The sequence below is a fragment of the Trichomycterus rosablanca genome, chromosome 17, assembly GCF_030014385.1.
Source record: "Trichomycterus rosablanca isolate fTriRos1 chromosome 17, fTriRos1.hap1, whole genome shotgun sequence".
Lineage (NCBI taxonomy): Eukaryota > Metazoa > Chordata > Actinopteri > Siluriformes > Trichomycteridae > Trichomycterus > Trichomycterus rosablanca.
The window spans coordinates 4,553,071-4,566,557 of record NC_086004.1 but is presented as its reverse complement, the minus strand read 5'-3'; the positions used below and the strand labels follow the sequence as shown (position 1 = coordinate 4,566,557).

General features: G+C 39.1%; 1 protein-coding gene across 1 annotated transcript; it reads left to right on the top strand.

The window, feature by feature from the left end:
- The first annotated feature begins 2,321 nt into the window (after positions 1-2,321).
- On the top strand, positions 2,322-12,384 carry rab11ba (RAB11B, member RAS oncogene family, a). Its single transcript, XM_063013494.1, has 5 exons — positions 2,322-2,426; positions 7,636-7,831; positions 8,302-8,495; positions 10,163-10,243; positions 11,364-12,384. Exons 1-5 carry the CDS (start codon positions 2,387-2,389, stop codon positions 11,507-11,509), a joined length of 657 nt encoding a protein of 218 aa, XP_062869564.1. The 5' UTR covers positions 2,322-2,386; the 3' UTR covers positions 11,510-12,384.
- Positions 12,385-13,487: the final 1,103 nt, after the last annotated feature.

The following is a 13,487-nucleotide window of genomic DNA, read 5'->3' as shown; positions in this document are numbered from 1 at the left end:
TGGCACCTCTCGATAAATCACACTCCTCTTCCACATCTGTAGAGACCAAGCATGTTGTAAGTAAAATTAATGTACATTTTATCTGTACGTAACATACGTACGTTATGAACCATAAACCACAGAGAGCTTAAGAGATTTATGTGTGTAGATATTTGTAAGTGTGTGTGTATGTGCACTTGTGTGAATGCTCATTTGGACTGATGAGATATTAAAAAGTACATCTGACATCTATTAATTTGTTCATGTTTTACTTGGTTAATTTGTGTCTGTATTTCACCCTGTTTGCTAACAGATGCATTATAGCAAGCATACAGCTGTTCAGTGTTCGTAAACAAACTTTGTCAGAAGAATTAGTCATACTGAAGAGCTAATGTGAACCTGTCTCAAGATACCACCTTTAAAACAACCTACCTCTTTATTATTTTGAAAACATCTAGAAGCAATAACAGCTTGCCTCAAAACGCCATAGCACACAAACTTACTAAACAGAATGAAGCATCTGTCCACTGTAGTTTTTCACTGCTACATTTCAAAGTGTCTCTGAAAGCTTCCGTGTTTCCGTGGTTGAGCAGACTTACATATGTGTGCAATGCCCAGCCTCAGCTGAAATTTGCCCTAGCCTTAAGAATATGTTAAGAGTGTGTTGCCCCACAATAGATTGGCTCCATGATCAAAATGAATTCTTGTCATGCTGAACCAATGTAACCCTGACAAAGCGGCTCCTATAAAATAAATAAATGACTTGATATTTCTTAATAAATAACATTAAAAACCAGCTGAAACAATAGTAAAAATTTATTAACTTTGAAGATTTTAACAACAGAACAACAGAAGCCTGTGTATAGTCTTAAATCCTCAATAAAATTATATGCATAAATGATGTTATTAAATCCAAATTTACTTGAGTGCGTGGGCATGTGAATAGACTCCAGACTCAGTTAAGAATAAGTGAATGATAAAAAATTTCGTTTTACTACTTGGAAAGAACCACAATGTTCCTAGTTTCCTTCCCCCAAAACTCTTTGCATGAATATTTAAAAAATTGTCATTATGCAAAAAAAATTGTGGATTCTGAATCAAATAACCCACAAACCACGTTACAGTCAGTGTTCCTGTAAGGAAGCATGGGAACATAACAAACATGAAAACATAATACAATTTTAAAGAAGGGTCAGTGCATAAGGGGTCTGCAGCCTTTCAGGGGGGTATTTACTCAGCATTTGGGCAGCACGGTGGCTCAGTGGATAGCACTGTCACCCCACAGCAAGAAGGTCCTGGGTTCGATCCCCAGGTGGGGCGGCCCAGGTCCTTTCTGTGTGGAGTTTGCGTGTTCTCCCCGTGTCCGCGTGGGTTTTCTCCGGGTGCTCCGGTTTCCTCCCACAGTCCAAAGACATGCAAGTGAGGTGAATTGGAGACACTAAATTGTCCATGACTGTGTTCGATATAACCTTGTGAACTGATGAATCTTGTGTAATGAGTAACTACCGTTCCTGTCATGAATGTAACCAAAGAGTGTAAAACATGACGTTAAAATCATAATAAATAAATACAATTATATGAATAAATGATGTTATTAAATCCAAATTTACTTTGTATTGAAAAAAAGTTATGTCACACAGCAACATGGGCCAGTGATAGCTTAGTGGTTAAGGTACTGGACTAGTAAACGAAAGGTTGCCGGTTCAAGCCCCGCCACCACCAAGTTGCTACTGTTGGGTCCCTGAGCAAGACCCTTAACTCTCAATTGCTCATTGTGTTCAGCTCATTGTGTAAGTCGCTTTGGATAAAAGCGTCTGCTAAATGCTGAAAATGTAAATGTAAATGTAAATGTAACATGGGTTTTCAGACCTCGGTTTGATACTCTCCTGTGTGGATTTTGTTCCTGTGTGGTTGTTTTTAACTGCTCCAGGTGAGTGAGTGGGTATGTGGACTCCAGACTTAGTAAGAATAACTGAATGATAAAACATTTAGTTTTACTACTTGGAAACAACCACGTTTCTAGTTTCCTTCCCTGAAACTCTATGCATGAATAATAAAAAAGTTGTCATTATGCAAAAAATGTGGTTCCTGAATCAAATAACCTACAAACCACGTTACAGTCAGTGTTCCTGTAAGGAAACATGGGAACATAACAACTCAAGCAAACATTTTTGAGAAGGGTCGGTGCTCAAGAGCTCTGCAGGCTTTCAGAGGGGTTTTACTCAGTATGTAAGTCATTACAATAAAGAGTCGATTCACTCAAATTAATTCACTAAGATGAATCGATTCCGGAGTCGCCCCTCACTCCAGTCCTCCACTCCAGTGTATAAGGCTGAGCGAGTCGCTTCCTGTCGGTCGGTTCAGGAGTCCGTCAGCTAGAATTACAGTATTAACGGAAACCTCAGGCATGGGGACCCGAGATGACGAGTATGATTATTTATTTAAAGGTGAGTCCTTCGTATTTTATTTATATTTTGGAAATTTGTTGAGTGTGTGGTGTTCGGAATGTCAAACATAATTGTGTATTCGAGTTTATTTAGCCAGCCAGCTAAAGGTACTGTGCTGAGTTTGCTAGGTAGCGTTTTGTGGTCGCGTTCCAAATGCCTTTTCTACACTTTTCAAGTGCGTACAGAACAGCTGTGTTTTGTACACTATCTAGTGCACTACATTTTTGAAGGAAAGTCATTTGAAATTCAGCCCAGCTATTTGATGGAAGTGAGACTCTGATGGCCTAGAATAATCGAGGCCTTTCGGTGAATCTAGTTAACACTCCTGAGTTTTGCCATAATTGGTATAAATTATTAGAGACGGGTTGAGTCAGAAAAGAAACGTTTGGGATTCGTTTGAGTGAAAGTTGTGTCGCTAAATAGCAAGCTATCACACCCACTCACCCCCTCTCCCCTGTAACGGTGATGAATGCTAACTGCTAACAAGCTAAAATAAAGAATTATATTTGTATTTATAAACTGTCTGGAAGTCACTTTATCTACAAAGGCACGTATAGGTAAAATAAAGCACATTTAGCATTATTCATATACAATGACATGTCTGTTTAAGTCTGTAACATTGTCGTAACCGAGATAACTAAAAGAATATAACATAGCCTTTGACTTTAACATGTTTTTATTTATATATGAATCAATTCAGTCAATAAGTTTATGGTCACTAGTCTTACAGACTGAAGAGGAAATGATTGGTAAGATCACACTTAGTGACGTCATGCTGCCAATGCCAAGCTTATGAGTGAATGTTATTACCCAACATCTTTAAAGTAATCATTTCAGCAAGAAAAGCCTTTTAATCAGTCAAAGTTTAAACTTTACATTCACTTATACATGTATTTAATTCATTCGGGAATTTAGGTATTTATGCAGGTCTCAGAACACTGAGTTCTTTAATGACTTTATTCTGAAACTCAATGTTTTTAAACAGTTACTTAAATTACTAAGTCTGTGTATAAAGTTATAAAATGAACTTTAAATGGATTACCTGACTATTTTTGTGTCCAGATTAATAGGGATAGTTTTACTGCTCTCAATAAAATGGTGGTCTCTTGCCAAGGTTGAGACGAAAACCAAAACTGTCCTCTTATGAGTATCTTTACTGGTGGTCAGATGTTATCCAGGTACCACCTAAAACTGATTGGTTATGATGAATTTCAACTTAAGTTAGCTTAATCATATCAGGGGTTTTTGGCGGCACAGCGGCTAAGTGGGTAGCACTGTCGCCTCACAGCACGAAGGTCCTGGGTTCGATCCCCAGGCGGGGCGGTCCGGGTCCTTTCTGTGTTTGCATGTTCTCCCCGTGTCTGCGTGGGTTTACTCCGGGCGCTCCGGTTTCCTCCCACATTCTGAAGACGTGCAAATGAGGTGAACTGGAGACACTGAATTGTCCATGACTGTGTTTGATATAACCTTGTGACCTGATGAACCTTGTGTAATGAGTAACTACCGTTCCTGTCATGAATGTAACCGAAAGTGTAAAACATGACGTTAAAATCCTAATAAACAAACAAACCAGGTATTTTTAAGTCATCTTTTATTTTGTATTTGGCACATCAAAACTGCATCCTCTCCCATTTGGTTCTGGTTTTAAAATGGTCCTCGTCTGATATAACCTGTGTAACTGGCTTTGAGAAAGTTTGAGAAAATGTAGTTAAACATTTTCTATGTCTTAGTTGCATTAAGAAGTCGTTATATTTTATCATTGATACAAATAAATCTGTTCATCACTGTCCCCAACCGCATACACACACCAAGTAAAATCAGTATGACGTCAATGTTTTTTTTTCTATTTATGTAGTTTGATGTAGAGCTTTTGGTTTGGTGTAGTTAACTAAGCCACAACCAACTTCAGTTTATGTGTTTTTGTTACCTGCTTTTAGTGTGTAATGTGTATATTTTAGCTGTTTTTCTATCTGCATTTTAAATTCTTGAGCAGTTGTGTGGGCATTCATTTTAAACTTCTCTGAAAATTATTTGATTTTTGCTGCAATTGTAAAACGTCAGTATGGTCATGCAGTTAATGCTGTAAACGAGTCTGTGATTGCTGAGTATTTCCTGATTTAAACATGCTTTAACAGCACATTTTAAACTGTTCTAGTTGTTTATTTACCAGCACAGTGTAAGACACTTTCTGTTACTGATCAGAGTAACAAACTATGATCTTGTTAAGCTGAGGCACACAGTTTTAGACTGGTGTGTGCTCCTGAAATGCCTTACTGTTATGAAAATAAAACAAAACAGTAATATTATAAGTCATTGTAATGTTGGTTTGCTTGTAGTGATTTAATAACTGTAATGAAACAGTGAATTATTTTATGATCGTTGATTAACAGGCCACATGTTTGTACGATTAGCTTGTTTAGTTTACACATGTAATGAACTGTTTGAAATCTTAATTCTGGTGCTGAATTGGTTCTGCTTATAGTGTTCATGTTTATTTTACTGTTCTACAGCACTGCCATGGTCTAGGAAACAAGCACAGTAATGGCATTCGTAAAATCTCAAGGCGGAAATGCACTGTTGAATAAAATGTAAACGACTGAGATTTGTTAATTAAAAAAATAAATAAAAATTAAGTTCCCGTTTTAGGGCATATGGTCATAAAACTAAAAATATGTAAATTCAGGAAATGGGCTCGTTTAGTGTGTTACTCAGGAAATCACAGCAGTAAATCAGAGCTTGTTGTATAGGTCAAGGATTACTAATTATTTTAGTCATCAGTGTTTGTGGAGCAGCAGAAGGGAGATAGCATCTCTACTTTTTGTTTTATTTTCATCAACAGCTTTTTCCTGGTCTTGCACCAGGAAACACTGCGCTGTGAGTACGACTGGAATACCCTGGATAGGACGCCAGTTTCTATTCTGAGCTTTTTTTTTATGCATTTACAGTTGCAATTGAACATATTCAAACCCCCTAAAAAACAGTGATTTAAAACTAATTACACTTACAACATATAACTTTCTGCAGAGCTAGATTTTGCTTTAAATGCACAAATGAATGAACAAATAATATCTTTCGTATGAACATATAAAATCTTCGGTGGGATTTAAATAAAGCAGTCATAGCACAAGCCATCAAACCTTAGTGAGCTGGAAGCTTTGGCACTTAAAGAATGGGTGAAGACCTCACAAGAGAGGTTTCAACAGGTTGTTAGCACTTACTGAAATTATTTATTACATTTACATTTTCAGCATTTAGCAGACGCTCTTATCCAGAGCGACTTACAGAAGAGCTTCCAAAGTGAACATTTCATTTCTCAAGTTTAGGTAAACAACAGTCGAAGAACACAAATCTGCTAAAACCTGTTAGAACCAAAGGGGCTTTTTTTTTTTTTAATGGAAAAGATTGGAATAAAGTGTTAGTAAATAAGTACAAGTCAGCCTAAGTGTTTAGTAAAAAGGTGGGTTTTTAATCGTTTTTTAAAGACAGCAAGAGACTCAGATGTTCGGACAGACAGAGGAAGTTCGTTCCACCATTTGGGCGCTAGAACAGAGAAGAGCCTTGATGCTTGTCTTCCTTTAGTCCTGGATGGAGGCTCAAGTCGAGCGAGACTAGAGGCTCGGAGGTTGCGTGGTACAGAGCGGGGTTTGATTAGACCCCGAAGGTAGCTTGGGGCTGGTCCTTTTTTGGCTTTGTAGGCGAGCGTCAGTGTTTTAAACTGAATGCGTGCAGCTACAGGAAGCCAGTGAAGAGAACGCAGCAGTGGGGTGATGTGGCAGTGTTTAGGTTGGTTAAAGACCAGACGGGCAACTGCATTTTGAATGAGCTGTAAGGGTTTAATAGTGGACATGGGCGCTCCTGCCAGAAGGGAGTTGCAGTAGTCCAACCGTGAGATTACAAGTGATTGCACCAGAATCTGAGTAGCTTCCCTGGAGAGAAATGGACGAATCTTCCTGATGTTGTACAGGAGGAACCGACACGCTCTTGTCATGTTGGCTATATAAGGAGAGAATGTCAGCTGGTTATCAAGAACAACACCAAGACTTATTACCTTATCAGATGGTCTGATCTGGGAGTCATCCAGAGAAATGACTAGGTCCTGGGTTGGAGACTGATCTCCAGGAATGAGCAACATCTCTGTCTTGCTGGGATTAAGTTTTAGATGATGAGCCGACATCCATTGTGAGATATCTCGCAGACATGCTGAGATGCGAGCTGAGACTTGCGTGTCTGAAGGAGGAAATGACAGAACGAGCTGAGGAGTGGTAGGAGAAGCCATGGGAGGCTATGACCTTGCCCAGAGAGCGGGTGTAGATAGAGAAAAGAAGTGGGCTGAGTACAGAGCCCTGAGGAACACCGGTTGAGAGAGTGCATGGGGGAGATATGGATGAAGCCATGCTGAACCTGTTACTCCAAGGTTGGAGAGAGTGGTCAGGAGAATGCTGTGATTCACTGTGTCGAAGGCCGCAGAGAGGTCAAGAAGAATAAGGACAGATGACAGTTTGGCTGCTTTGGTTGCATGAAGCTTCTCGGTAACCGCTACAAGAGCTGTTTCCGTAGAATGCGCTGCCTTGAAGCCAGACTGGTACTGATCGTGGAGATCGTTCTGAGTAAGAAAGGCAGACAGTTGGTTATAGACAGCACGTTCAAGAATTTTGGAGGTTATCAAGGCAAAAGGATGTTCCACCAAGTACTAAGACTGGAGTTTAAAATAATAGTGCACATGGACATTTGTAAATAAAACTCAAAATGAAGTCGACTTATGTTGCTTGTATGTTGATGTGAAAGACTGATTTTCAGTTATCCAAACTGTTAAACCCTACATATCTGAACATGTATTTCAACTGACATGATACCAATCCCTGAATGCAACGTCTTGTTGCGCATTCCTAACATGCATTGTTGCACTAGTTTAGAGGTTTTAAATATTTTTGGCCAACTTGCCCAATTACTGGTGATAATTGGCCAATACGATGAGCTATGGAAGAAATTAATAAATCTTTTTTATTTTCATTTTCTATTGAATATTTATTTCTATACACTGTTTCTGTCATTTTAATGAACACAACAAAATTACCACCTTCTAAATCACATACTTGCTATCAGAGATACACTTTGGTTGGTTATGTTAGCTTGATTTACTCACTCACCATTTTTTCTTTACTTTTTTACTTTTTAATTTAGTAGATCTTGTTTTCTCTTTTGTTTGTAGTGGTACTCATCGGAGACTCTGGTGTAGGGAAGAGTAACCTGCTGTCTCGTTTTACACGCAATGAGTTTAACCTGGAGAGCAAGAGCACCATCGGCGTAGAGTTTGCCACCCGCAGCATTCAAGTTGACAGCAAGACTATCAAAGCTCAGATTTGGGACACAGCCGGACAGGAACGCTACAGAGCGATCACATCGGCGTGAGTACAGTAGTGTTTTTTTTCAAGGCAGGAATACCCTGGGTAGGGTGCCAATCCATTGCAGAACTTTGGCCATCCCTCCTTAGACATAGCCAGTAATGTCTGTGTAGACTCCCTGCTGCCTGATGGCACCTTTAGGATTGGAACCTGAATCTCAGCGGTTGTGGGATAGCTTAACAGACTGGTTGGTTGTGATGTACAGCATGTTTAAATACAGTTCTAAACCATTTTAGTTCTCACAATGCACTGATTAGTGAAGTGTCAGTAATAGAGAGTTCATATACCACTATACCTTACGTTTTTCATCATCACCCTGTGCTGACTATTGGTTTGACTTTATAGTACTGTACAGTTGGCTGAATCTAGTGTATTCAGTATTTAATCCATTGTTTGTGTTGTCCTATTAAAAAGATTATTCTGTAGATTTGTTTTATTCTTTTACATTAAGTTCCTCTTGTACCTACTATCAGGTACTACCGGGGTGCAGTTGGAGCTCTTCTGGTGTATGACATTGCAAAGCACCTGACCTATGAGAACGTAGAGCGCTGGCTTAAGGAGCTGCGAGACCATGCAGACAACAACATCGTTATTATGTTAGTGGGCAACAAGAGTGACCTGCGACACCTTCGAGCAGTGCCCACTGATGAGGCCAGGGCTTTTGCAGGTAAACCTTGCACTATATATAATGTTTAAATTTACGGTATGCTTTATTACCACAAATACATTAAGAGTGGGGTTGGAACCAGATGCATATGGGGTCAGAGGAGATTTCAAGAAACTGTTAAAAATTGTCAATTGTTCTTTGTGTTAATGTGAAGTGTCTGGCGGCTTTACGTGTAATTCGGAGGCAGCGTGTGCTAGCCTGCGGCCCTTCTCGGCTAGTGTGGCTGTGACGGATGTGTTTGAGGTTGCAGTAGAAAACTAATTATGTCTTAACTGGGGGATTAAAAGGTGGAGATGCAAAATGAGGAAAAAAGAAAAAAAAAAAAAGGAAATTTACCCACTTTTACCACCTCAACATATTTCAGAGAGGGATGAAAACCCAAAACTGAAGTATAAATTATGAATTGTTTTATTAATATCTCACAAAGCCAAACACACTTGGAAAACACTGTGATCTGCAAGGTGAGTCAGGGCAAACAGAAATTACTATTTGAAAATGACAAGTTGATTATAATGACACTTTCCAGTAAAGCACTTATAAACTAGCCCAAGGCCTATGGTAGAGACAATTTAAAATGAGGCCACTATACAAAAAACTTTAAGAATCTATGCGGAAGTTAAAAGCTATTGCAAGTGCAATTTTATGCCTTGAATTTATTTTTCCACTTGATGTTCAGAGCATGCTAGCAGTATTTAGCACCCATGATTGGAACAGGATATGAGCTAAATGTATATTTTTGGTGCTACTGCAACAGCAGCTGTGAACTGTTTTTACATTTTTTTTTACATTTTCAGCATTTAGCAGACGCTTTTATCCAAAGCGACTTACACAGTGAGCTGAACACGATGAGCAATTGAGGGTTAAGGGCCTTGCTCAGGGACCCAACAGTGGCAACTTGGTGGTGGCAGGGCTTGAACCGGCAACCTTCTGTTTACTAGTCCAGTACCTTAACCACTGAGCTCTGAGGCATTATAAAGGCATCTCTACTTGCTTTAGGATGGGTCCAGCATTATAAAAGATGTTTAGATTTATAAATGTGAGATTAAATAAGCTGGTTCTTATTATTATTAATTGTTTAGCTAGTATTCACATTTACATATAAATGCACATTTGAGGCCGCTCAGGTGGCGCAGCGGTAAAAAGAAACGCGCTGCAACCAGGGCTGGATTCTGAGAAGCGTGGTATCGAATCCAGCCTTGCTTTACCGGTTCGAAGCTGAGTGGCTATATGAGCAACGATTGGCCGGTTGCTCATGTGGGGGGTGGGACAAAGAACCGGATGTGGGTCTCTCTCTGTCAGAATGCGATTGCGTTCTCTGCCGGCTGATTGGAGGCGTTTACACAGAGATGGGAGAGGGTGCCCTTAGGGTGTGTCTCTCCGCATGCAACGCTAGGTGGCGCCAAACTCGTCAATGTGTGGGTGGCAAAGATGCATCTGGCTGCTGCTCGTGTTTCGGAGGGGATACGGGTTAGCTTCAATCACCTCCGTCAGGGCAGGGTTCGGCATAGACAGAGAGGAAGCACGATGCTAATTGAACAATTGGATGCGCTAAAAGGGGAGAAAAAGGGGTAAAAATTTAAAAAAAAATAAATAAAAATAAATAAATAAATAAATGCACATTTGAATATAACTGATGGTTTTTATTTGTTGTTGTGGTTGTTTTTTAGAGAAGAACAATCTGTCTTTCATTGAGACTTCTGCTTTGGACTCCACGAATGTTGAAGAGGCTTTTAAAAACATACTATCAGGTTGGATGATTGTTTAGTAGTAGTTTTCTTTTGTAACATTATTTTAATTATGCTATTCATGTGAATATAACTATAAAACCCACAATTACAACAGTCAGTTTTAGGTGTAGATTTAACATCTGGGGGGGACAAAAGGGGGCTGTTGAACCTGTTGGCCCCAAGACTTAAAATATACAGGGGTTGGACAATGAAACTGAAACACCTGTCATTTTAGTGTGGGAGGTTTCATGGCTAAATTGGACCAGTCTGGTGGCCAATCTTCATTAATTGCACATTGCACCAGTAAGAGCAGAGTGTGAAGGTTCAATTAGCAGGGTAAGAGCACAGTTTTGCTCAAAATATTGCAATGCACACAACATTATGGGTGACATACCAGAGTTCAAAAGAGGACAAATTGTTGGTGCACGTCTTGCTGGCGCATCTGTGACCAAGACAGCAAGTCTTTGTGATGTATCAAGAGCCACGGTATCCAGGGTAATGTCAGCATACCACCAAGAAAGACAAACCACATCCAGCAGGATTAACTGTGGACGCAAGAGGAAGCTGTCTGAAAGGGATGTTCGGGTGCTAACCCGGATTGTATCCAAAAAACATAAAACCACGGCTGCTCAAATCATGGCAGAATTTAATGTGCACCTCAACTCTCCTGTTTCCACCAGAACTGTCCGTCGGGAGCTCCACAGGGTCAATATACACGGCCGGGCTGCTATAGCCAAACCTTTGGTCACTCGTGCCAATGCCAAACGTCGGTTTCAATGCTGATGCTGAGCAAGTACGATGGCTGACCCTGCGCTCTGACCCCAGCTTCCAAACAAGCTGGGATATGTGAAGAAAGGATATTCTGTACTTGTGCCACTCTTTCTAAGAGAATGGTTAATCAGTTTAAAAAGAACATTTCTCCATTTACCGTATGACTAATATTGTAAAGTGACTAAACAAATGTGGAAACATCTGAGTACAAGTGGGGCAAGGCCTATAATTGATAAAGCATTGATGTTATAAAACTAATTAAAAAATACAAATGGAATCGACTGGAATTCAGTTCATGCAAAGAAATCACGTTTATCATTGTGCTCTCTGTCATAATTAAATGTTTTTTAATATCTGTGTTGTTTTCCAGAAATCTACCGCATTGTATCACAAAAGCAGATAGCTGACAGGTCTGCGCATGATGAGTCTCCTGGAAACAACGTGGTTGATATCAGTGTGCCACCCACCACCGACGGGTTAAAAGGCAGCAAATTCCAGTGCTGTCAGAACCTGTGACCCTGCTCTTCCTTCGTTTTTTTGTTGCTTCCTCCTTTTTCCCTGTCACGCTGTTCAGTGCTTCTTTGCTCTTGTGTTGTGCAACAGCTGCTGCTCTTTTTCCCTCTACTTACCTCTGTCGTGTTTCCATGTCAGATCTAGAATTTTCTCCAGGCTTGTGAAATTCTAGATAACATTCCTTTTTCTTTTATCATCCTTCTTTGTTTTTTGTTTCTGTATCAAATCGTTTTCTTGTTTTGAAATGTCTAAATCTGTTTTGAAGGTGATTCTGGTTGAGCACTGATTGTGTGACCCACTCCTAAGGAACGGGATGGTGAGGGATCAGTGTCTTAAGCTTTCAGGCTCTCTGAGAAGTTTTCTCTTTGGGATTCCCTACACTAAGCACTTCAGCCAGGCCCAATAAAGGGATCCCTCCTAGTTTAACTTCTGGCTGATATCAGCATGTTATGCAGAAACAACTAATAGGGAAACTGGTGTGTCTGGAGGATATTGATACCAAATGGAACTGCGATCATTTCAGTTGTATTATTAATAAAGTGAAAAATTTCTCTATAAATAAATTTAAATCCAATTATACTTACCATGACTTGACCCGGCTCTTTGCAAAGGAGAATGTAATAAGGATTCAGTGTTCAACCTGGTCAGCTGTTTGTCCATTCATCTCCCAAAATACATCATTAGATTCTCATTTGAATTTAAGTGTCAACAATGATATGTTTATTTAAAAAATGCCTTATGTTTTTCCATGCTGTGAAGAAATGCCTTTATTGAAGCATGGTTATATGACTTTCACATATCCATGAAGTCACATCAGCTGTTTTGCCTTTTATCAAGTTATAATGGGATGGAAAAAATAAACCAAATTACTGTTACAAGCTGGTATTATTTTTGTACAATACTGGACAATACTGTCTGGAGCGAAAGTGGCAACTGTCTGAAAAGAGAAGATATACAGTTTTATCTTTTTAACGTTATTGTTTTTTGTAAATGTGTGCTAACGCTCAATGTAATACTTGCAGCTCATTCAAAAAAACTTAGAAGGGCCAATTCCAAATGCTTTTAAACATTTGGGTATAATTGGGTATAAAAAGAGCATTACTGAAGAGCTCAGTTATTTATGATTAATGATGGGTCTATTTTCTATTTGCAAACAACTTGGTAGTAGTTTCAGCACAATGCATGTATGCAAAGTATAGGGATTTTACCTTCTATTATACCTCAATAGTATTAGAAGAATACAGAGAAAAGCTGCAAATTGGACAAGGCTAAAAAAACAAAAACAATATTGAACGCCCATGACCTTCAATCTCTCCAAAAAACTGACGTTTCTGTAATGAGTATAAACACATGGGCTAAGACATATGTCTAGAAAAAACCCTTTCAGCAAGCAGTTACAAATTAAGTTAAGACTCTACTTAGCCAAATATCAACAACTACAAACATCTAAGAAGTACTAACGTGAAGTGAAAATGTGCTGTGTTCTGACAGATCCAACTTTCAAAATGTTTTACAAATAATATATGTTAATATATGCTTTTAGGGCTAAGAAGGAAAAAGACCATCCTGATTGGTACCAGTGTAATGTTCAAAAGTCGGCAGCTGTTATGACATGGGTAGCTTGCACATCTGTGAAAGCATCATTAATAATGAAGGGTTTATATGTTTACTTAAAAAAAAAAGTATTAGGGAAAGATTTTTACCAGATAGTAGTAGTAGATTAACTGTGCTATTAAAATGTACAGATAGTAAGCAAAATTATGTGGACACCACTTTTAATCATTGAATTAGTGGTTTATTAACTGCTTTGTTCAGGTAAGGGTCACGATGGGTCCAGTTAAGCGGGAATACCCTGTTTCAGCTACACTCATTGCAAACTGGAGTATAACATCAATTATATAAAATCAATAATCTCCATGTACATTGTGTCAGTAGTTTGGGAAAGGACTTTGAGCAACTGAAAATACTGTGTAGCTCAGTA

Bases quoted from the DNA above. Each gene is read 5' to 3' on its own strand.
- rab11ba (XM_063013494.1), top strand. From the start codon at position 2,387: ATGGGGACCCGAGATGACGAGTATGATTATTTATTTAAAG. The intron at 2,427-7,635 runs GTGAGTCCTTCG...TTTTGTTTGTAG, and splicing joins GTATGATTATTTATTTAAAG to TGGTACTCATCGGAGACTCT. The intron at 10,244-11,363 runs GTTGGATGATTG...GTTGTTTTCCAG, and splicing joins TTTTAAAAACATACTATCAG to AAATCTACCGCATTGTATCA.